The following is a 21,571-nucleotide window of genomic DNA, read 5'->3' as shown; positions in this document are numbered from 1 at the left end:
ACTACCCGTTTGCTCAAACCACAATCCTTAGAATCTCATCTTTTTCCTTTCTGTCTTGTTCTCAGCTTTACCACAAAAATATATCACGAACACATTTTCTCTCTGCCTATGTCTCTGCCTTTTTTCTGTGTCTCTCAATTAGCAATAATCGCGCCCCGGATAAACCTCATTGGCTACGATACTGCCACTGCCCAAAGCTTTTTTCTGTGTCTCTCATGAATAAATAAAATCTTTACAGAAAATTTTTTTTTAAATTTATATTTGATAGCAAGAGCTAGCATGAGCTGGGGGTGGGGCGGAGGGAGAGGGAGAAGCAGATTCCCCACTGAGCAGGGAACCTGAGGCAGAGCTGCATCCCAGGACCCCAAGATCATGATCTGAGCCAAAGGTAGACACTTAATGTAACTGAGCCACCCAGGTTCCCCTAGCAGAGTGACCTTTTTAAAAATTTTATTTTTTTAAGATTTTATTTATTTATTCATGAAAGACAGGCAGAGACACAGGCAGAGGGAGAAGCAGGCTCCAAGCAGGGAGCCCCATGCAGGACTCAATCCTGGGACTCCAGGATCACACCCTGAACCAAAGGCGGACACTCAATCCTGAGCCACCCAGGCATCCCCAGGGTCCTGGGATTGAGGCCCACATTGGACTCCTTGCTCAGTGAGGAGCCTGCTTCTCCCTCTCCCCCTGGTTGCACTTTTTTATTTTTTTTAAGATTTTTAAATTTATTCATGAGAGATACAGAAAAAGGCAGAGACATAAGCAGAGGAAGAAACAGGCTCCATGCAGGAAGCCCAATGCCGGACTGGACCCCCGGACTCGGGGATCACGACCCGAGCCAAAGACAGATGTTCCACCGCTGAGCCACTCAGGCACCCACTTCTTTTTCTTATGAAAGAAAAGAAAGAGCCTTCCCTGAAGACCATCTAAAGTTATCCTCCTTTCCGACATAACATCCTATTATCTTCACAATATACAAATCTGTGACATTTTCCTAGCACTCCTCCTGCAGGTTTGAACTTTATTTATTTTTAAGATTTTAGGGATCCCTGGGTGGCTCAGTGGTTTCGCACCTGCCTTTGGCCCAGGGCGCGATCCTGGAGTCCCGGGATGGAGTCCCGCGTGGGGCTCCCGGCATGGAGCCTGCTTCTCCCTCTGCCTGTGTCTCTGCCTCTTTCTCTGTCTATCATAAATAAATAAAAAAATACATCTTTAAAAAAGAAAAAGATTTCATTTGAGAGAGAGCACATGCAAGAGGAACAGCAGGGAAAGAAGCAGGCTCCCTGAGAAGCAGGGAGTCCAATGTGGAGCTCATACCAGGCCCCTGGAATCATGACTTGAGGCAAATGCAGATGCTTAACTAAGCTACCCAGGTGCCCCAGGATTCTTTTTTTTTTTTTTTTTTTTTAAAGATTTTCTTTATTTATTCATGAGAGACACAGAGAGGCAGAGATACAGGCAGAGGGAGAAGCAGGCTCCTTGTAGGGAGCCCGATGTGGGACTTGATCCCTGGTCTCCAGGATCACAAGCTGAGCCAAAGGCTGCCGCTCAACCGCTGAGCCATCCAATGTGTCCCTGCCCCAGGATTCTAAGACATCTTTCTTTGAGGTAAAATTCACATGCCCTAAAGTTTGTTATTTTAACCATTTTAAAGTGTACAATTCAGTGCCTTAGTATTTTCACAGTATGCTGCAACCATCACCACTAATTCCAGTCTTCATCACCCCCAAAAGCCTTGTACTCTCTAAGCAATTACTCTCCAGTCTCCCCACAGGCCTTGACAAGGACTATTTTGTATTGTCTCTATGGGTTTGCCTGTCCTGGAGATTCCATATAAATTGAATCATACAATATATGGCCTTTTGTGTGTGGTTTCCTATCATAGTATTTTTCAAGGTTCATCCATATTGTAGCATTTATCAATGTTTTTTTTTTTTTTTAAGATTTTATTTATTGGGGATCCCTGGGTGGCTCTGGTTTAGCGCCTGCCTTCCACCCAGGGCATGATCCTGGAGTCCTGGGATCAAGTCCCATATTGGGCTCCCTGCATGGAGCCTGCTTCTCCCTCTGCCTGTCTCTCATGAATAAATAAATAAATCTTAAAAAAAATTATTTATTTATTCATGACAGACACAGAGAGAGGCAGAGACACAGGCAGGAAGAAGCAGGCTCCATACAGGGAGCCTGATGTGGGACTCCATCCTGGATCACACCCTGGGCCAAAGGCGGTGCTAAACCTCTGGGCCACCAGGGCTGCCCATCTATCAGTGTTTTATTTTTCTTTTTTTTTAAAGACTTTATTTATTTATTCATAGAGACACAGCTAGAGAGAGAGAGAGAGAGGCAGAGACACAGGCAGAGGGAGAAGCAGGCACCATGCAGGGAGCCTGATGTGGGACTCGATCCAGGATCTGACCCAGGATCACGCCCTGGGCTGCAGGCAGCGCTAAACCGCTGCATCACCGGGGCTGCCCGTTTTTTGTTTTTAAAGTAGGCTCCATGCCCAGTGTGGGGCTTGAACACAACCTTGAGATCAAGAGTCACATGCTCCAATGACTGAGCCAGCCAAGTGCCCCAGTGCTTCAGAACTTTATATGGCCAAATAGTATTCCACTGTATGGCTATACCACACTTTAATTACTCATTCATCAGTTGATGGACATTTGGCCCATTTTGACTATTTGGCCATTATGAATAATGCTATGAACACTTGGGTACAAGTATCAGAGTATCTGTTTTTAGTTCTCTTGCAATATATATATATATATATAATGAATTGCCAGGTCATAGGGTAACTTTTCTGACAACTGCCAGATGTTTTGTATATAAGCTGCACTTTACATTCCCATCAGAAATGTAGGGAGAAAAAAAAAAGGAATGTAGGGAGGAGGGCTTGAGATTCTCCACACTTTTTAGTGTATGTGCTGCCAAAGCGAACACTCCACTTTTTAAAAATTCTAGCTGTCCTAGTGTGTATAAATTGGTATCTTATAGTTTTTAAGATTTTATTCACTTATTCACGAGAGAGAGAGAGGCAGAGACATAGGCAGAGAGAGCAGCAGGCTCCACGCAGAGCTCGATGTGGGACTCGATCCTGAGACTCCAGGATCATGCCCTGAGCCTAAGGCAGACGCTCAACCGCTGAGGCGCCCAGGTGTCCTGGTATCACTTCATCTTGATTTGCATTTCCCTAATGATTAATAATGTGGAGCATCTTCTCATGTGATTTTTGGTCATTTTGAAGAAATATCTATTTAAAGTTCTTTGCCCATTTTTAAATTGGGCTAGCTTTCTATTACTGAGTTTCAGAGTTATTTTAATACTCTGGATACCAGTCTTATCAGACATATAATCTGCAAGTATTCTCATTTGGCGAGCTTTTTACCTTGATAGTGTCCTTTGAGGCACACACAAAAAAATTTTTTAAAGATTTTATTTATTTATTCATGAGAGAAACAGAGAGAGAGGCAGAGACCTAGGCAGAGGGAGACGCAGTCTCCATGCAGGGAGCCCGACACGGGCCTCGATCCCAGGATTCCAGGATCACCCCCTCAACTGAAGGCAGATGCTCAACCGCTGAGCCACCCAGACATCCCGAGGCACAAAAGTTTTTAATCTTGATGAACCAATTTATCTATTTTCCTTTTGTTAGTTGGGCTTTTTGTCTCATCCTTAAGAAATACTCGTATAATCCAAGGCTACAAAGGTGTACACCTATGCTTTAAGAGTTTAATAATTTTAGCTATGTATAGTTCTTTGATGTATTTTAAATCTTTGTATATAGTGTTGATAGTCCTACACTTCATTCTTTTGCATGTAATGAATTATCCCAGCAGCATTTGTTGACAAAAATCTCTCCCCCCATTGATGGTGGCAGTCTTGTTTCTTTCCTGGATCATGATGCAAACAAAAATAACCAAATAGTTGTTCTAGAAAAAAAAAAAATACAACAACCAAAATTAAAAACTGAGTGGATGAGGTAAACAGTTGAAGCGAGAGTTAACTGAAGAGAAAGTCATAATAAATTATTCAGAACTGAAGATTCAAGAATAAAGAATCCAAAAACAAATAATGATTTTTATTTTATACCTAGGCCCATCCTAGCTAATATGGATACAATAAGATTAGCCCTAAGGTAATAACTATTGAAGGTATGTGATGGATTCATTCATGGAGTTCATTACACTGTTGTCTAATTTTGTATATGTCTAAAATTTGCATGATAAAGTATTTCAAAAAAGGATGAAATAAAGGGTTTTTTTCTTTAGGGTCTGAGAACCATAGCCCCATGCTGGTATCACTCCAGGATGGAGGTAAGATATCAGAAGAATCTACAATTCTCTGTTCTGTAGATAGATATAGAACATGCTCTTACTATATACTATTTAATATTAAAATAAACCACCAGGGCGAGGGACCATACATACAGAAGTCTGGAAATATTGCATATTTTGTCATTCCAACCATATGAAATGGTGATGGGGCAAAGTGGCAATCCAGAACTATGGCTTGGTTTCAAAGAATCACAGGATAGAAGTCAGATTTATCATTGTTAGGAGCAACTGATAGGCCAGTTTTGAAATTCAGGATTTTTGAACCTAATAACTCCTGGGTGAGATATGCAGTGAGTTCACATCAACGTTTATTTTTTAAATTTTTAAAATTTAAGTAAACTCTATGCCCAATGAGGGGCTCGAATGTACGACCCTAAGATCAAGAGTTGCATGCTCTACTGAGCCAGCAGGCTCCCTGAGCTCATATCAAAGTTTAGAAATAAAAATGTTAATACGTTGATGAAGAAAGAAATGACAGCAGAATTCCTTTATTCCAGAAATAGTTTAATACAATCGTAGTACAGTTATGAAGTCACATTCAATCCACTGAATATATTCAAGGTATTAATAAAAATATTATACATCTTTACTCACTACCTTAATATAATTAAAGTATTTGGTTCTTATAGATGAGACTACTTGCCGTATTCATTCCTATTTGCACTGCTAATTAAACAGTATGTAAGTAAATCCATGGATTATGGTAGTGGGGCTTTTAGTCCATTTTGACCTGAAGTCTAAGTATCAAAATTGGATATATTTTTTAAAATGCCACAATACTTGAATCCTAGAAAGAATAGTTAACCAATTTAAGGCAAGATATTGAAACTTTTATACAACTTTAATCTGAAAAGATAAAAGAATACTTTATCAAAGATCATACATGCCTTAACAGTTAACTACCTATAGATTTTTATAAAGGCAGTAATAAAATGTCAGTGCAAGTTCTACATTGGGTTCCTCAGTAGAGAAAATAATAGGTTCTTGGAATAAACCATTATTTTCAAATCCCAAAACACTGCAAGAGGAAAGAATTCTAGGGCAGGACTTGTATGTAGCATAATTATTTTTCCTCAGTAAAGACAGGTATAAAACATTGTGATTATACATAAAAATTAGTGTCTTGGCCAGTTTGTTCAAACTTTTGCTTCAGATTTACTTTAATGCAAGCTTTAAAAAAAAATGTTTAAAAAAAAACTGATTTAAAGTCTACTTAAAGTAGTAGTGCAAAGAGGCGCCTCTGTCCCTTTTTCTTTTCTTTTTTTTTGGTAAGGGCAGAATATTAGCGTTTTACAAAGAAATAACTTATATTAAAATATATGTAAAATATGTGTGTATTTTTTTAATGACCAAAGAAGGCACAAAATGAGTTAAATTAAGAAAAACATTACCACTTGTCCTGACTGATTAACTGTACAGTATTAGTCATAATATACATTTTTAGGTAAGAAATCCAGATTTCTTATAATTGAAAAAGTAACATCACATTTTCTAGCTCTATTATATGTGCTAAAAGACACTGCTGTTAACAGACTGCAAATAGGCAGTACACACTGTGACCAAATAACAATAACCTTTTACCAAGACAAGGGTTTTTTTTGCCTTTTTTACTTTTTTCTTTTTTATTTCCCCCAATGGCTAAATGACAACTCATGGAATGGAATTAGATCTCAAAAGCTTACGTGGAAATATCTAGCACTTATTTATATCTGAAAAGTACTTATACACTTTAAGGAAATGTTAACTGGGTGTGGAAAAAGTAAATAAACAGTGGTGCTTGATTTGCATTTTAATTAAATTATTAAATAGACAACACATTTTAACGTTAAAAAAAAAAAGACATTCATATATCATACTAACGGGGTTTCCTACAAATGGACCATTAGTGTTAGGCACCAAAAAAATTTCAAGAGTGTGTGTGTGTGTGTGTGTGTGTGTGTGTGTGTGTTTTAAACCTATCCCACTGATACATCCTCAACTATTCTATTTCTGCTCTGTAGGTTTTACCATTTACATTAAATATCTGCACAGTTCATAAAAATTATGTTATGGTCAACTGAATTAGAGATTGTCCTTTCTCTGTTGGTATTCTTCATTGCATATTGTGTCAGTTACCTCATAGCAACTAGATTACTACAATCTCTATTACCATTTACAAAAGTGTCTTAAATTATATTCTAGGCAAGAGAATATATAAACATTTATTCAAACTAAACACAAAATTATGTATGTGTGCAGTTGAACGAATAATAAAAATGAATCTTATCCTTAATGGTTACTGTAGAATAATTTCAATCATGTCTCTTATGATTCTAAATTCCATTATATTAAGGAAATTAATTCATGTCAATGTATAATGTTTACAAATATAAGTAAGACAGCTTACAAGACAAACTTTGCTATGAAAGTCTACAATAAAATTCAGTCTGGACCCTAGAATTCTTGTCCTGGGCCTCCTGTGAAGAGTCTGCCCTATTCATGGAGTTCTTCTACCAAATAGGAATGGGTACATGAGTGAACAATTTTCACTTGCTTAATGAGAAAGTGAAGTACAGATACATGGAGGTGGATTACCAAAGTTCAAGTCACACTCCTGGAAGTAAATGGAGGATTATAATGGAATGATGGCATTTAGCATACAGTTACATCGATGACTCTCATTCAGTTATGGGGCAACAAAAACATGAGAAGTAGAAAAAATGATCTTTCTATGGGAAAAACATTAGTAAATGTACATAATTCTTTAGTTACTTGAAATTGAAAATGAGTGAAAACTACTTACTCATTATCAAGTCAGGAAAAGATCAGAATGAAGTGCCAGGGAAGCATATGAAGTTAAGGCACCACTATTTACAACTTCAGTGATTGGCACTTATTCTGAAAAAGGTTTTAAAGACATGGGTGATAAAAAAAAAGCAGTATTATTTTCCCCTACTTCTATAAACTACATAGTAGTTCTGAACATAACTATCTATTATTTGTGCTTTGCTTTCGGCCCTGTGAATAGCAGCTGCATTTTCTGGTAATATCCCGCACCTTTCCTTTCCTTTGGTGTTTGTGAACACACACAGTGGTAAAGGCTGTAAAAGGTGCAAAACAGGAAAACAAATGTGCTGTGTCTGTGTAAGAAACAATGCAAAATAGATGGCTGAACTGACATAGTACTATCAGACCAAACTAAAGCTATTACTCTGAATTAATCAAGAGAGGATTAAATCCTTTACCAACTCAAAGTCTTTGTCGGGACTTATTATATATTAAGTTCAGGGTTTATAGCATTCTGTATAATGACTCTAAAACATCAATGGCTTCAACATGTTCAAAAAAGTTAATTATGTGACTGGTCCAACAGATGTATTGAAATGCAGTAAGTACATTTACCTTTATTATTTCTGTCCAAGTATAAAAATACTATACAAAATCCCCAAGTATGTATGTGTGTATACACATTTATAACCGTTCTTGCTTCCAAAGCTCAGAAATTCACTAGCTTACAAATAGGTTGCTGCTGTCAGCTGATACCACTTAACCGTCTCTTTGCTCAAGTTGAAATCCTTCAAAGGCAGGGTCACTCCACCCAGGAAAAAATTCTCCCGCAGAGATTCTGCACTAAGAACACTCAGTTGAAGCTGTCTCTGTCTTAAGGTTTCCTTGCTATATCCACTGTACACAAGCTACAGCAAAGGCAAAAAGAAAACAGTAAGTTACAAATTTTTTGTTTGGTTGGCTTCTTGGATTATTTCAAGTAAAAAGAGAAGGGAGATCAGTAGTCAAGTCTACAATTAATGACATTGATTACAAACACATCTGATGGAATTTGTTTCCTACTTTAGATGTGCATTTTGTCTTGGTTTATCATTCCTCTGAGTGTCTGACATAGAAATGCACAAACTAGAAAATTATTATTGGCTAAAAACTAAAAACATGGATTTTCTGAGATGGAAGTATGGGGAAGGGAAAAGCAATTAGGAGGCGGCATGCCTTCAGATGATCTTGGACCTGGGTAGGAGAATGGAAGGAAGCAAGTGGGGATAACTATCATTTTACAAATAATGAAGGATTAGAGTTTTTTTGTTGTTGTCTTTTTTTGTTAGATTTTATATACCATGAAATGATTATCCACACTCTAATGCAAATTTACCAACTACAGATACAGTTTACAACAAATCTGGAATTCTAAAAAGCTCTTTGAAACACCACATTCGACACTTAGATTTTTTTTTAACAAAGCCTTATCATACTTCTGAGAAAAATCTCTCTAATCTAGTCCTTCTGTTTGACTAATAAAAATTAAAAAACCAACTACGTTTTATTTCTTGAAAGTACAACACTAGTAACTAGGAAAAAAGCCAACACTACTTTTTGAGAATAACACCAACTGGTCTTCACCAGTGTATATGCTTTTATTTTTATTTATTTTTTTTAATTTTTATTTATTTATTATAGTCACACACACAGAGAGAGAGAGAGAGAGAGAGAGAGAGAGAGAGGCAGAGACACAGGCAGAGGGAGAAGCAGGCTCCATGCACTGGGAGCCTGACATGGGACTCAATCCCAGGTCTCCAGGATCGCGCCCTGGGCCAAAGGCAGGCGCTAAAGTGCTGCGCCACCCAGGGATCCCTGTATATGCTTTTAAAGAGCTGAAAGGCTACTCTGGTTTTAACAAACTAACCCTGATGAAAATCCACATTTATTTTCTTCCAAATCTCTATCCCGACATTTTTTGTGTGGATGTAATGTTGATATACTCAAATAATGTTTATCTTAAAAAAAGTAGCTAGGTGTTAGCAGGTTTTTTTTTTGTGTGTGTGTGTGTGTGTTAGCAGGTTTTAACAGAGGAGTAAGTCTGTAAGTTGACCATGAGTAGCGCAGCAAAGTCAACAGTTTTGCTTTATCCTGTTCAGTTGATGCTTAGCTTACTGCTTTCAGTTTAGAATACTCTGACATGGGTTACTGAAAGGTTAAAAAGAATCAGAAGCAGGATGATTTTGAAACTACATCTTATCAAACAAAAGGAAAGGTAGTGAAGATGTTAAAAGGATAAATAGGAAGGGCATTTGAGAATTTCAGTCATCTGAAGGGCTGCCACATAGGAGAAAGAGCAAGTTCCGTGTGGTTCCAAGCAGTACAACTCAGACCTACAGGTGCAAACTACAGGGAGTGAAGATTATAGCCCAGTATAAAAAACAACCTAAGAGTGGAACTGCCCAAAACAAAGTGGATGGCCTAGAAGTATTTCAGCACAGACTGGACATCCACTTTTTGAAAATATTGTTAGGGGGGAGGTTCAAAGATGGTGGGCTTAATTCCACAACATTTTGTTAAATACCACTATACTGCTATTGATCAGCTCTATTACTACAAAAAATAGTTCTGCAACTGGTACCTATAAATGTTAAAGTGTTTAAAACTTAAAAGCTCAAAAGAACAAACCTAGGACATTTCTAGAAATAATTTTAACTTACCATCTCATTGAATGTTGGATTCCTAGTTTTTCGTGAAATTTTGGTTTTACGTTTGGATGTTTTATGGGTATCTGGAAGTAGGTATGTTTTGACATATGGATTTGGGTCAGCTCCATCCTCAGTAACCTATAAAGAAAAGCATTTCCTTAACAGTAATGCTTCCTACCAAGGTATAGGTTTTCTCTACAATCATCATTATTTATAATCACTCACAAGATCTTTGATGTGCATCACCATGATAAAAAGAGTACCATTTCGGTAAGAGACAGATAACTTCACTGCTCCTCCAATTTGGCCTGGAGTAGGACTGAATGGACCTGCATCTGAAAATATAAATATGTTTATCTTGCTTACAGTGGTACAAACTATGGCATTAAATTTTCTTTTTAAATATTTAAGGGGATCCCTGGTGGCTCAGCGGTTTAGCAACTGCCTTTGGCCCAGGGCGTGATCCTGGAGTCCCGGGATCGAGTCCCACATTGGGCTCCTTGCACGGAGCCTGCCTCTCCCTTTGTCTCTCTGTCTCTGTGTGTCTCTCATGAATAAATAAATAAAATCTTTAAAAAATAAAAAAAATATTATTTGAGAGTGTGAGACACAAGCAGGGGGAGGGGCAGAGGAAGAAGGAGAAGCAGACTCCCCAGTGAGCAGGGAGCCTGATGTGGGGCTCAATCCCAGGACCCTGAGATGATGACCTGAGCTGAAGGCAGACAATTAACCAACTGAGCCATTCAAGTACCCCCTCTAAAAAATTTTGCTTGAATTCCAAGATCATATGTGGGGAAAGAACAAGGTAAATAACCTAGTAGGCCACTGATTTATTGTTTTTTTAAAAAAATATTTTATTTATTTATTCATGAGAGACATAGAGAGAGAGAGAGAGAGAGAGAGAGAGAGAGAGAGAGGCAGAGACACAGGCAGAGGGAGAAGCATGCTCCATGCAAGGAGCCCCACATGGGACTTGATCTCGGGACTCCAGGATCCACACCCTGGCCGAAGGCAGGTGCTAAACCGCTGAGCCACCCAGGCATCCCTGATTTATGGTTCTTTAAAAATCACATTCTATTAGGAAAATTATATTTATCCAGAAATTAAGGGGCTTAAAAGGAATACCCTCCTCTCATTCTCACTGGAATATAGCCAGTAACTCCACTGTCAGTCTATCACATTCAATGAGAAATTATAAACTTGCAAGTCATAGGGAAGCCATGAATTATTAATTAAAAAAAAAAAAAGATAATCATACCTGCTGACCTAGCGAGTCCTTCAGCTTTTTCATCACGAAGTAAAGGGTGGAAAAAAGTACAAACAAGATCACACTAAGATAGAAGAGAAAAAAAAATAATTAAAATATGTATCACAAAAAATAGTATGTTCTTTTTTCAATTAGGACAGTTACCTCTGCTACATCCGTTGAAGCACTCATCAAATTCTGTAAATAACTGTTTAACTCAATTTTCCTTTTGGCTGCTACATCTTTTATGTGTGTTCTGCCGAGAACCATCCTATTAGGAAAGCTACAAAAGAAAACACAAACAAATGGGATTTAAATTATTTCACCGGAAAGTATTTACAGAATTAAGCACAATATTTATTTAGAAATACATTATGTTTAAAAAAATATGTGCTTAAATTCAAAGTAGAATTTTAATCCAGAAAGTAAATGTTTGTAATTTCTTCTCAAAGTACTGGAGATAAAACAGTTCAAGTACCTGTTAGCCTTTTATAAATCTTGGTACAAAAGAGATACTGTTTTGCTATTTTGCTACTTATTACTTATTTTCTACTATTTTTTCTAAAGATTACTCCATTCACAAATATTTTATATGTAGTGTATCTTCCAAAATAATCATTACTCTACTGTTATTAGTCCCATACCATGTCGATACTCTGTCCACAAATGACATAGGGCCCAAATCAAGCAAGGTAAACTTAACCTGCTTATTTTGCTGGCAATGAAAAATGAGACTGATGTGCAAATAAACTCTGATGCCCACTTTGTTGACTCTACTCCTGAGATCTAGTCTGAATATACGAGCAACTTGACATAGGAAATCTATTGGTCATTAACTACATTAAAACTGGGGGGTTTTGAAAGGGTAACAGATACAAAACTAAGTCCTAAGATTGTGACCAACAGTCTCAATGCCTCAGCTTATTATTTTTTAGAGGAGTGGCCATAATTATTTCTGCAGTGATTTAAAATATGACTTTTCTTTTTATTTATTTTTTTAAAAATTTTTTATTTATTTATTTATGATAGAGAGAGAGAGAGAGAGGCAGAGACATAGGCAGATGGAGAAGCAGGCTCCATGCACCGGGAGCCTGACGTGGGATTCGATCCCGGGTCTCCAGGATCACGCCCTGGGCCAAAGGCAGGCGCTAAACCGCTGTGCCACCCAGGGATCCCTAAAATATGACTTTTCTAAAACCGAGATCCCAAATTATTTATGTGTGTTTTTTTTTTAAGATTTATTTATTTATTTATGATAGACATAGAGAGAGACAGGCAGAGACACAGGAGGAGGGAGAAGCAGGCTCCATGCCGGCAGCCTGATGCGGGACTCGATCCCGGGACTCCAGGATCACGCCCTGGGCCAAAGGCAGGCGCTAAACCACTGAGCCACCCAGGGATCCCCATTATCTCGTGTTACTTACTATGATAGAGACAAGAAATTAAAAGCTTCAGCTAAGTTTCTTGATCTCATTGTAAAGGTAGTTGAAGTAATGATTTGACTAACCTGATATGATTAAAAAAAAAAAAAAGCTTAACTGAAATAGAAAGCCAGAAAATCCCCTATTCTATTTTTTTATTTATTCATTTTATTTATTTATTTACTTATTTATTTATTATTTATTTATTTTTATTCTGAAGTCTTTTTTTTTTCTTTCTTTTTTTTTTTTTAATTTTTATTTATTTATGATAGTCAGAGAGAGAGAGAGAGAGAGAGAGAGAGGCGCAGAGACACAGGCAGAGGGAGAAGCAGGCTCCATGCACCGGGAGCCCGACGTGGGATTCGATCCCGGGTCTCCAGGATCGCGCCCTGGGCCAAAGGCAGGCGCTAAACCGCTGCGCCACCCAGGATCCCTGAAGTCTTTTTTTTTTTTAATGATAGTCACACAGAGAGAGAGAGAGAGAGAGAGAGGCAGAGGGAGAAGCAGGCTCCATGCACCGGGAGCCCGACGTGGGATTCGATCCCGGGTCTCCAGGACTGCGCCCTGGGCCAAAGGCAGGCACTAAACCGCTGCACCACCCAGGGATCCCTATTTATTTAATTTTTAAAAGATTTTATTTATTTATTCATGAGAGACAGAGAGAGAAAGGCAGAGACACAGGCAGAGGGAGAAGCCAACTCCATGCAGAGAGCCTGACGTGGGACTCAATCCCGGGTCTCCAGGATGACACCCTGGGCTGCAGGCAGCGCTAAACCGCTGCGCCACTGTGGCTACCTGAAAATCCCCTATTTTAATTAAGTTTAGGATCTTGATAATTTATTCACTGTTTACTCATCCAACAAAGCCTTCTTCCTTGTCTAGGTATCAGGCCCTTGTGATACAAAGGAAAATCAGTCACACATGGCCCATTGTAACTTAATAAATGTTTACACAAAGCTTATGACCTATACTTGGTAAGAAATTATCTCCTGGGAAAAAATGGGAACATACCCTGGTAACTTCCAAAGTGGAAAAATAATACTGAGCTTATTGTGAAGTTCCTGGAATTCATCAAAAGTCCGGAACACAAATGATGGCTCAAGCTGTCCTTCCCTCAAAATTCGGACTACATAAATCTGAAAAGAAACCACATCCCAAACACATTAGATTTAAAAACAAAAAAAAATCACCTTTCCTAACAGAAAATTTATAGCTTGACCATTCTATGTGTAGTCCAAGTGCTTTTAACTTCATAATATATATGTCACTAAGAGGAAACAGCAAACATAAGTAATTGTATTTATGGCACATCTAACTATATCTAAAAGGATATTAATCACTGTAAAGATATAAAAACTTTATATATAGATACAAAACTAAAAAGTGAAAGTCTTCTATTTCCAGGTTTAAATATAATAAATGTATCCTGAAATGTATAAATTTATAAATGTACAAATTTAGTACATTTCCGATGAACATATTACTAAGTTCACTTAAGAGAGTAAGTGAGAAAGGAAAAATTTATGGTAGCAGGAGGATGAGGGAAAACTTGTCTTACTGCATATTTAAATTATTATAAAGTCACAGTACTTTACAGAGTAAATTACTGTTGTAGAAAAAAGTCATATTTATCTTCATAAGACCAAAAATAAATTCAAAGATATATATAAATTTAGTACATTTAAAATATACCAGCATTATAATACCTATATTATAATGTTACATACTATTATAAATCATTGGGGGAAAGAATGGAATACTCAATAAAATACTAAATAAACTTACAAAAATTTACTAACAATAGGTGAAAATTAAAATAATAAAGTTGCTTTCTAAAATATCAATTTGTCTAAAATTTAAAGACTGTGCTGCAAAGTATTTTCCCCCAAAAAATATTAGCACAAGTATGAAAAACATAATGCTACCTTATGAGGGGTGGTGTGAAATACTAAACATCTTGTTTTTGTTCAAAGATGAACTTTATATATGTATGTGTGTTTAATAATATTTCATTCCTAGAAAGTGGAATGAGAACTGAAGACTTTATGCACTTTTACATAGGCTGAATGTTACAATAAGCAAGCTTTACCTTTAAGAACAAATTGAAGGAAAGAGAAAAAGCAAAATAGCACTACCCTTTAAGTCTTGTCTCTGAAAGGAAGATTATCATTTGTCTCCCATGGTTTGGGAGCAAATTTACCAAGAAGTAAATACCAAAAAACAATTAGGGATTCCTCAAATATTTATTTATTTTTGGACCATCCATGGAGGAAAGAAGTCTGAAAACAACAAATGTTTGGAAATTTAGCATAGTCAGTGAGGGAACCAGGAAAAGACAACAGTAATGCATGCATTCATTAGTCTCTACAAATACTAAAACCAAACTTACATAATGTTTATCTGGATTGTATTTCTTATGGTAAGTGAAAACAGAGACTTCCTTGATTCGACCATCTTGTCTAAACGAGTATGTTTTGGGTGAAAATGAAAGAATGGGCTCATCATTGGAAGGAAGACCAGAAAAACGCAACTGAGCAAGATTGTGAATGAAGAAGTTAAACTTTGTGGCAATGCTTCCCAAACTTGATTCAATAAGCCTACAAAATAATCAGAAAAATATGTTAATAGTAAATGTTCATGAGAAAACATGTTCAGTTCTTTGAATATAATAAAGGATGAAAAATATTTTCATTCTTTTTGTTAAAATATTTTAAGATTTTATTTTTAATTTCTACACCCAACGTGGGGTTCAAACTTAAACCCTGAAATCAAGAGTTGCATGCTCCATCAACTGAGCCAGCCAGGCACCCCTTTTCTTTTTATCTATCTATCTATCTATCTATCTATCTATCTATCTATCTATCTATCAAAATATATACACCTTCTTTTAAAGTAAGCTCTAGGCCCTTGGGGCTCCTGGATGGCTCAGTTGGTTAAGTGTAAGACTCCTGATTTCCATTCAGGTTATGATCTCAGGGTTGTGAGATCAAGCCCCATGTTGAGCTCCGAGCCGGGCACGGAGCCTGCTTAAGATTCTCTCTCTCTCCTTCTCCGTCTGCCTCATCCATCCATCCATCCATCCATCCATCCATATATACATACATACATAAAGCTCTAGGCTTGGAGCTCAACATGGAGCTTGAACTCATAACCCAAAGATCAAGAGTCACATGCTCTACTAACTGGGCCAGTCAGGTGCCCTAATTTTTTTTAAGATTGATTTTATTTATTTATTTATTTGTTTGTTTGTTTGTTTATTTACTTATTTATGAGAGATGGGGGGGCGGGGGGGGAGGTGGAGACACAGGCAGAGGGAGAAGCAGGCTCCATGGAGGGAGCCTGATGTGGGACTTGATCCCGGGACTCCAGGATCATGCCCTGGGCTGAAGACAGGTGCTCAACCGCTGAGCCACCCAGGGATCCTCCCCAATTTTGATTCCTTTTAAGTATTAAGCAGATTCTCACTTTGCCAAGGATTTCTTTTATTCTTCAGGAAAAAAAAAAAAAAGATATTCCATCAGAACAAAACATTTTACCACAAGAAAGTCTCCATTTCATCCCATTCCTCTGTCTCCAAGAAATGATGGTGTATTTCTTGAGCTCTGTGGGATCCAACACTAACCAAAAAACTATTAGGGATAGAGGATGATTGGTATAATGCCAAAAGTGTCAAAAAAGATGATCGTTATTTAATTCCTTTTAATAAACAGGGATGGTGACGCTAAACAGGTATAAAAAGAAGTATCGAAAGCAGTCCAATTAAAATCTCTTCTATCAAATAGTAGATTCTGGTATCAGATTCCTTCTTCAGATAATCATAATTTCCTTCAGTTGAAAAAAGAGGTTTTGGAAGGATAGGGGGTTTGGTGAGGATAAATCTGGAAAGCAGGCTTGGATAAAACATTTTAGGCATGCACAGGGAACAAGAAGTCTCAGAAACAGGATAAAGAAATCCAGAAAGAGGAAAGAGATTCAAAAGAAAAGGCAAGAACCTTTGTGCTCTTTGTGAACCTTACACAAAGGTTCTTGCCTTGCTATGGACTGAATATTTGTATCCTCCAAAATTCATACGTTGAGCCCGAACCCCATAGGATCTTTATGGAGTCAGTAATCAAGATTAGATGAGGTCATACGGATAAAACTCTGATCCAATAGGATCAGTGTTCTTATGAGAAGAAGAAAGCCTAAGCTTTCTTGCTCTTTATCTCCTTCCTTCATATGAGGAAACAAGAAGGCAAATGTCTGTAAGCTAGAGTCCTCACCAGGAAGTGAATCAGCTGGCACCTTGATCTTGGACTTCCCCGCCTCTAGAACTAAAAGTGTCTATTGTTTAGGCCATGTCATCTATGGTATTTTGTTATGGCAGCTCAAGCAGACTAATACATGCCTGCTTTATAGTTTTGCCCGGAGGAGCCAATGAATCTCTTTTGAAAAACAATACAAAATCCATCAATACCTAAATTATCAGGATTAGTTTAGAAGGCTACACAAAAGTCAGCTTCCTTCAATTCAATTCAGCCCAGACTCTTGAGACTAGGGGAGTCCAGTACGGTTTTCTATCTCTTTCCCACTAAGAGGAAGAAGGCAAGAGAAAAAAGAGAGAAAAGAACATGAGCTCATGGGTCCCTCCTTGTTGTGGCATGATAATGAGGTGGTACCTCTAGATAGTGATCAACCTGGTCACTAAACTTTTAGAACATATTTGCCAGGAAGATCTGCTTATAAAGCAAGTATGACAAGTTCAAATGCTAATAATTAGTATATGTGTTTTAAGTACTATGTTCATATAGTAACAATTTACTATAGCAGTGTCCCAGAGTTCAAGGTTTTAGATATTTATGGTATCAATGAAAATTGTTATGGCAAAATCCTGAAAAAGTACAGATAGTTATTAGCACAGATATTATTTTAGAAAAAAACAAAACAAAACACCACCTTATACTTGGCACTATAGAACATGTGTTTTGCAGAAATAGTTCATAAAGATGTTTATAATTGAAGTTATATACTGAAAACAACTTGAGGTATTTCAAGAGAAATAAATTTATTTTTAAAAGTGTTGTTGCAAATCCTTTACATTTATTCAGTACATATAAACTCTGACATAAAATATACTTTTGATAAAGCTACTATTTGCTAATACTGTCAATTATTTCCTGAAAATCAGATTTTTGATATATACCATTAGTTTAAACTAAGGAAAACAAGCCAAAGCTCAGCGCCTTCTCTAAAATACTTAAATATACCTTACCTAGTAAAGAAAATTGTAGCTTCTGCATCTGTAGTTTGGGGTTGAAGAGCATCTCTAACATATTTCAAGTCTTGAATACTTGTAAGTTCTGGTAACCCTGAAGGAATCATCTATAGAAAGGGAAAAAGAGTTTGGGAGTTAAACTTTTTAAAAAGTCTGTTCCCTACCTGTCCCTTAAAAGCTGGCCAAGTAATTACAACTAAAGCAAACAAAATAATCACAGTTTTGAGGAGTTTGTATTTGTGTTCTAGGGACCTAAGTGATTCAGTTATAAATGAGAAAAACTGAGGTCAAGGAAGTCAATTGTTAGAAGTCTCAAAGCCAGTTTATTGAATAAAAGCTGTGAAATCCAGACCTTTTGTCTAGTCCTGTTTTTATGTCAAGTTCAGTCACAATAATCATAGTGGAGGTTTACTTTTAACTTATTCCACATCCAGAAAAGTAGAAACCTGAACACAATCAAATTATTATAATTATTTTTTAAAGGTTTTATTTATTTATTCATGAGACACAGGCAGAGGGAGAAGCTGGCTCCCTGCAGGGAACTCGATGCGGGCAGAACATGAACCCTAGACCCCAGGATCACGCCCTGAGCTGAAGGCAGACTCTCAACTGCTGAGCCATCTAGGCGTCCCTGAACACATCCAAATTATGTGGATGTGTATATATTAACAAAATATGTTCTAGCATCCCAGATCACTCTCTCAGGGTCCTTTTCAGTTACTTTTACTTCTCACCCCCAAGGCAGATGTGACTTATTTTTTGTATTTTAGATAAATGGTGTCTGGCATATTTTACATAGCAGCTATTTTTGAATATTTTGGTAATAATATTTCTGACATTTGAAACTACAGTAAATTTTATTCCAAAATATCCATCTTTAGATATTGAAACACAGAGCATTAATGTAAATTAATTAAAAGCTTGTAAAAGCACAGAGTTACCAGTGAAAGGAGGTTAAGAAAGAGGTTTGTTTGCTTTCTTATTAAGTTGTAGGCCTGACAGCAGAGGTCCACAAACAACTGGAAACGAATGGTAGGCTTTTCACCCCCATTAATGACATATGCCATATCCGAGGTCAGCACAAAAGGAGCCCGATCCCTATTTAAAAAAAAAGTACACAACACAAAGTATTATTTACAGAAGATATTCAAACAGTGCTGTTATCACATGGTTACTGAACTAAGCTGTCTAAGCCACAGCAATTTCCAACTGGGAAATTTAGTATCGGGCAGGCTTGAATCTGCATTAAAACTTATAAATTTGCATTTTCAGGAAAGCCATCATTTAATCAATCTCACTATTTAGATAAAATATATTTACAAGTTTTTTTCCAAGATGGTATTTATACATCTATACACTCAAGTAGAGATCAAACAGTAGTTATGCAGAGAAAAATTTTGTACTCATTGCCATTATACCAACGGGAAAATTTCTAATAGGTACCATTAGCTGGATAAAATATACCTTAATTCATTTCAACAAAGGTTACTACCCACACACATTACCTGTTCTTATCTACCAAATGGTAGTCATCTCTTAGGGTCTTTTTTTACCCCTAGTCATGCTTAATGGGAGCTATAAGGCAATGAACAAGAGGAAAAGAGACAAGATCTGGGACATTAATTTGTTAAAAAAAGGCTTTCTTTTAAAATAAATTGTGTCCACTAATTAAAATCAATGTTATGCCTAAATCTGTCAAAGAAAGGTTCATCAATATACACATAACATTCTGATCCTATCAAAATAAAGACATTTTTTAGCATGTTTGAAATGACTGAACTCAAAATCAATGACCTCTTGAAATAATCTGAATTAAGCAAACCAGAGTTTCAGCTTTCTTGGGAAGAAAAAAATGGACAGAGGAGGGATGCTAAGCTTGTAAAGAGCTGACATTAAAACCGTCAAAAACTTAACCATTATGTGGTAAAGGAGGTCAATTTCTTTTTCAAGTAAAAATTATTGTGGAAACTCTTCCAGATATACACACACATGATAGATGAATAGATACAGATAATCTTATTAATACCTTTTGGAAAGTGATTCCGTATGGAAATCTGCTTCAGAATTACTTGAAGTACTTGTTTTTGTGTTTTAAAAGTAAGCTCCATGGCAAAATGGGGCTTGAACTCACAATCCTGAGATCAAGAGTTGCATGCCCTACTGATTGAGCTAGCCAGGTGCCCCCGGGGTACTTCAGTTTAAAAAAAAAAAAAAGTGCTCTCCTCTCTAGCAACAACAGTAACAATATTAGTACCTTTTGAAGCTACCAAACATCTGTGCATGGCCCAAAAACTTTCCAAAGTCAATGTGAAACATGTGTCCTGTGCTTCGAAGCATTATATTATCATTGTGTCGATCACAGATGCCTAGAACATACGTGGCTACACAGCATCCAGCACAAGAATAAATAAAATTTTCAGACGCCTATAATAAAGATATAAAATTATTTTAGGAAAAAATTCGTTTCAAAGGAGGCAGGTTATAAAGATTAAAGTAATTCATCACCCTTTGAAGACACTATTGTAATCCAGTTTTCAAAGGCTTATAAACTAGGCTATTGTAACAAAAGCCAGTCTTTTGTATTTAAAAAACAAAAACATCTTTCTAAGGGTGGTTACTGCCCCATCTCGCTAGCTTTTGTCTTCTAACAGGCAGAGATCCTGCTGTTCCCTACTTAGGGTACCTGCTGCTTTTCAACATCTTTTAAGAATCATCTTGGTGGAACTCTACTCCTCACAGACTCTGCTCTTTAGTACAAGTGGTCCCATGGTGACAAAGATTAATCTGTGGAATCTGCTCCTCACAGACTCTGCTCTTTAGTACAAGTGGTCCCATGGTGACAAAGATTTTTTTTGACTTATAGGGAGGGCATGTATGAAGAAAGTCAGCTTGTATCTTTAAACATACAATAATTAATGTGTTTTGTTGACTCTTTATGTGTTATTTGCAAGTTTCTCAAAGCTAGAGATCTTCTTTCACTTTGGTCTTGCCTGCCCTGGGGATTAAATTACTAACATAGTATCATATAGACGGAAACAGCAAGACTTATATAATGAATATTTTTATCTAAAGCATGTGCATTTAGTTTATTTTCAAGATACTATATTTCTGAATGGAGCAGTCATATGGCTCTGCATGTCCATGTGGTTATTTCATAACTCCCCAGAAATCATCACTAATGATTAGAGCATAGGTTTACACAGCACTTAACACAAACCAGGCACTACATTACTCTTTCTACACACACACACACACACACACACACACACACACACATACACACACACACACTTTATGACATAGATATTATTATGATTATCATTTTATGTTTGAGGGAAACTGAAACATAGAAGTTCTTTGCCCAGGATCACACAATTGTTAAGTGGCAGACCCAAGAGTCACCCCCAAGCAATGGGACTCCTCTATGTTATTCTCTTTCTTAGTGAAGGACATTAAGAGTCAAAAGCACAAAAGGCACTCAATCTATGTTATTCAACAATTATTTTGTGTCAAACCACTTTCCCAGAACCACAAAAGAGCCAACATGACCTTAAACAAGTATTGGCTTCTTGCTTTACCCCCACACCACAAGGAAGAAAAGGGAGTGATCTTAAATAGTTTAAAAGATCAATAAAGGACAAAATTCTTCTACCTTTTTAGGTCAACAGATAGCATTTGTATGTATCTATAAATGTGATACATTAATGACTTGACATAAAATGAACAGGAAAATGATATTAAAACTGAGATCTCTTTACAGTGCCATTTTAAAAGTGTTCTTGAAAAAAAAAAACTGTTCTTAAGTATTTCTTAGGCCACTTTCGGATCATTAGAGGCCTTACATCCTAAGAGATTTCTCTTTT

The 21,571-nt window shown here is 36.9% G+C and overlaps 1 protein-coding gene and 1 non-coding gene across 6 annotated transcripts in view; both read right to left on the bottom strand.

The window, feature by feature from the left end:
• Positions 1-63: 63 nt before the first annotated feature.
• LOC121476701 lies at positions 64-199 on the bottom strand. Its single transcript, XR_005983992.1, has one exon. It is a non-coding gene; the product is annotated as a U4 spliceosomal RNA (small nuclear RNA).
• A 4,595-nt stretch (positions 200-4,794) lies between these two features.
• The window catches only part of PIK3C2A (phosphatidylinositol-4-phosphate 3-kinase catalytic subunit type 2 alpha), a 115,500-nt gene continuing 98,723 nt past the window's right edge, over positions 4,795-21,571 (bottom strand). For 4 of the 5 annotated variants that reach the window (XM_041729966.1, XM_041729963.1, XM_041729964.1 and 1 more), the window contains exons 24-33: positions 19,963-20,132; positions 18,650-18,806; positions 17,706-17,815; positions 14,844-15,051; positions 13,466-13,590; positions 11,199-11,316; positions 11,046-11,118; positions 10,013-10,122; positions 9,800-9,925; positions 4,795-8,008 (exon numbers count right to left, since the gene is read on the bottom strand). In XM_041729966.1, coding sequence (XP_041585900.1) covers positions 7,826-8,008; positions 9,800-9,925; positions 10,013-10,122; positions 11,046-11,118; positions 11,199-11,316; positions 13,466-13,590; positions 14,844-15,051; positions 17,706-17,815; positions 18,650-18,806; positions 19,963-20,132 — 1,380 coding nt within the window. In that variant the 3' untranslated portion in view covers positions 4,795-7,825. Of the gene's footprint in view, positions 8,009-9,799; positions 9,926-10,012; positions 10,123-11,045; positions 11,119-11,198; positions 11,317-13,465; positions 13,591-14,295; positions 14,734-14,843; positions 15,052-17,705; positions 17,816-18,649; positions 18,807-19,962; positions 20,133-21,571 lie in introns of those variants that run through there. The other variant, XM_041729967.1, reaches the window with a different exon arrangement.

This window comes from Vulpes lagopus, chromosome 15 (genome assembly GCF_018345385.1).
Source record: "Vulpes lagopus strain Blue_001 chromosome 15, ASM1834538v1, whole genome shotgun sequence".
NCBI lineage: Eukaryota > Metazoa > Chordata > Mammalia > Carnivora > Canidae > Vulpes > Vulpes lagopus.
This window is presented reverse-complemented; position numbering and strand designations above follow the sequence as displayed.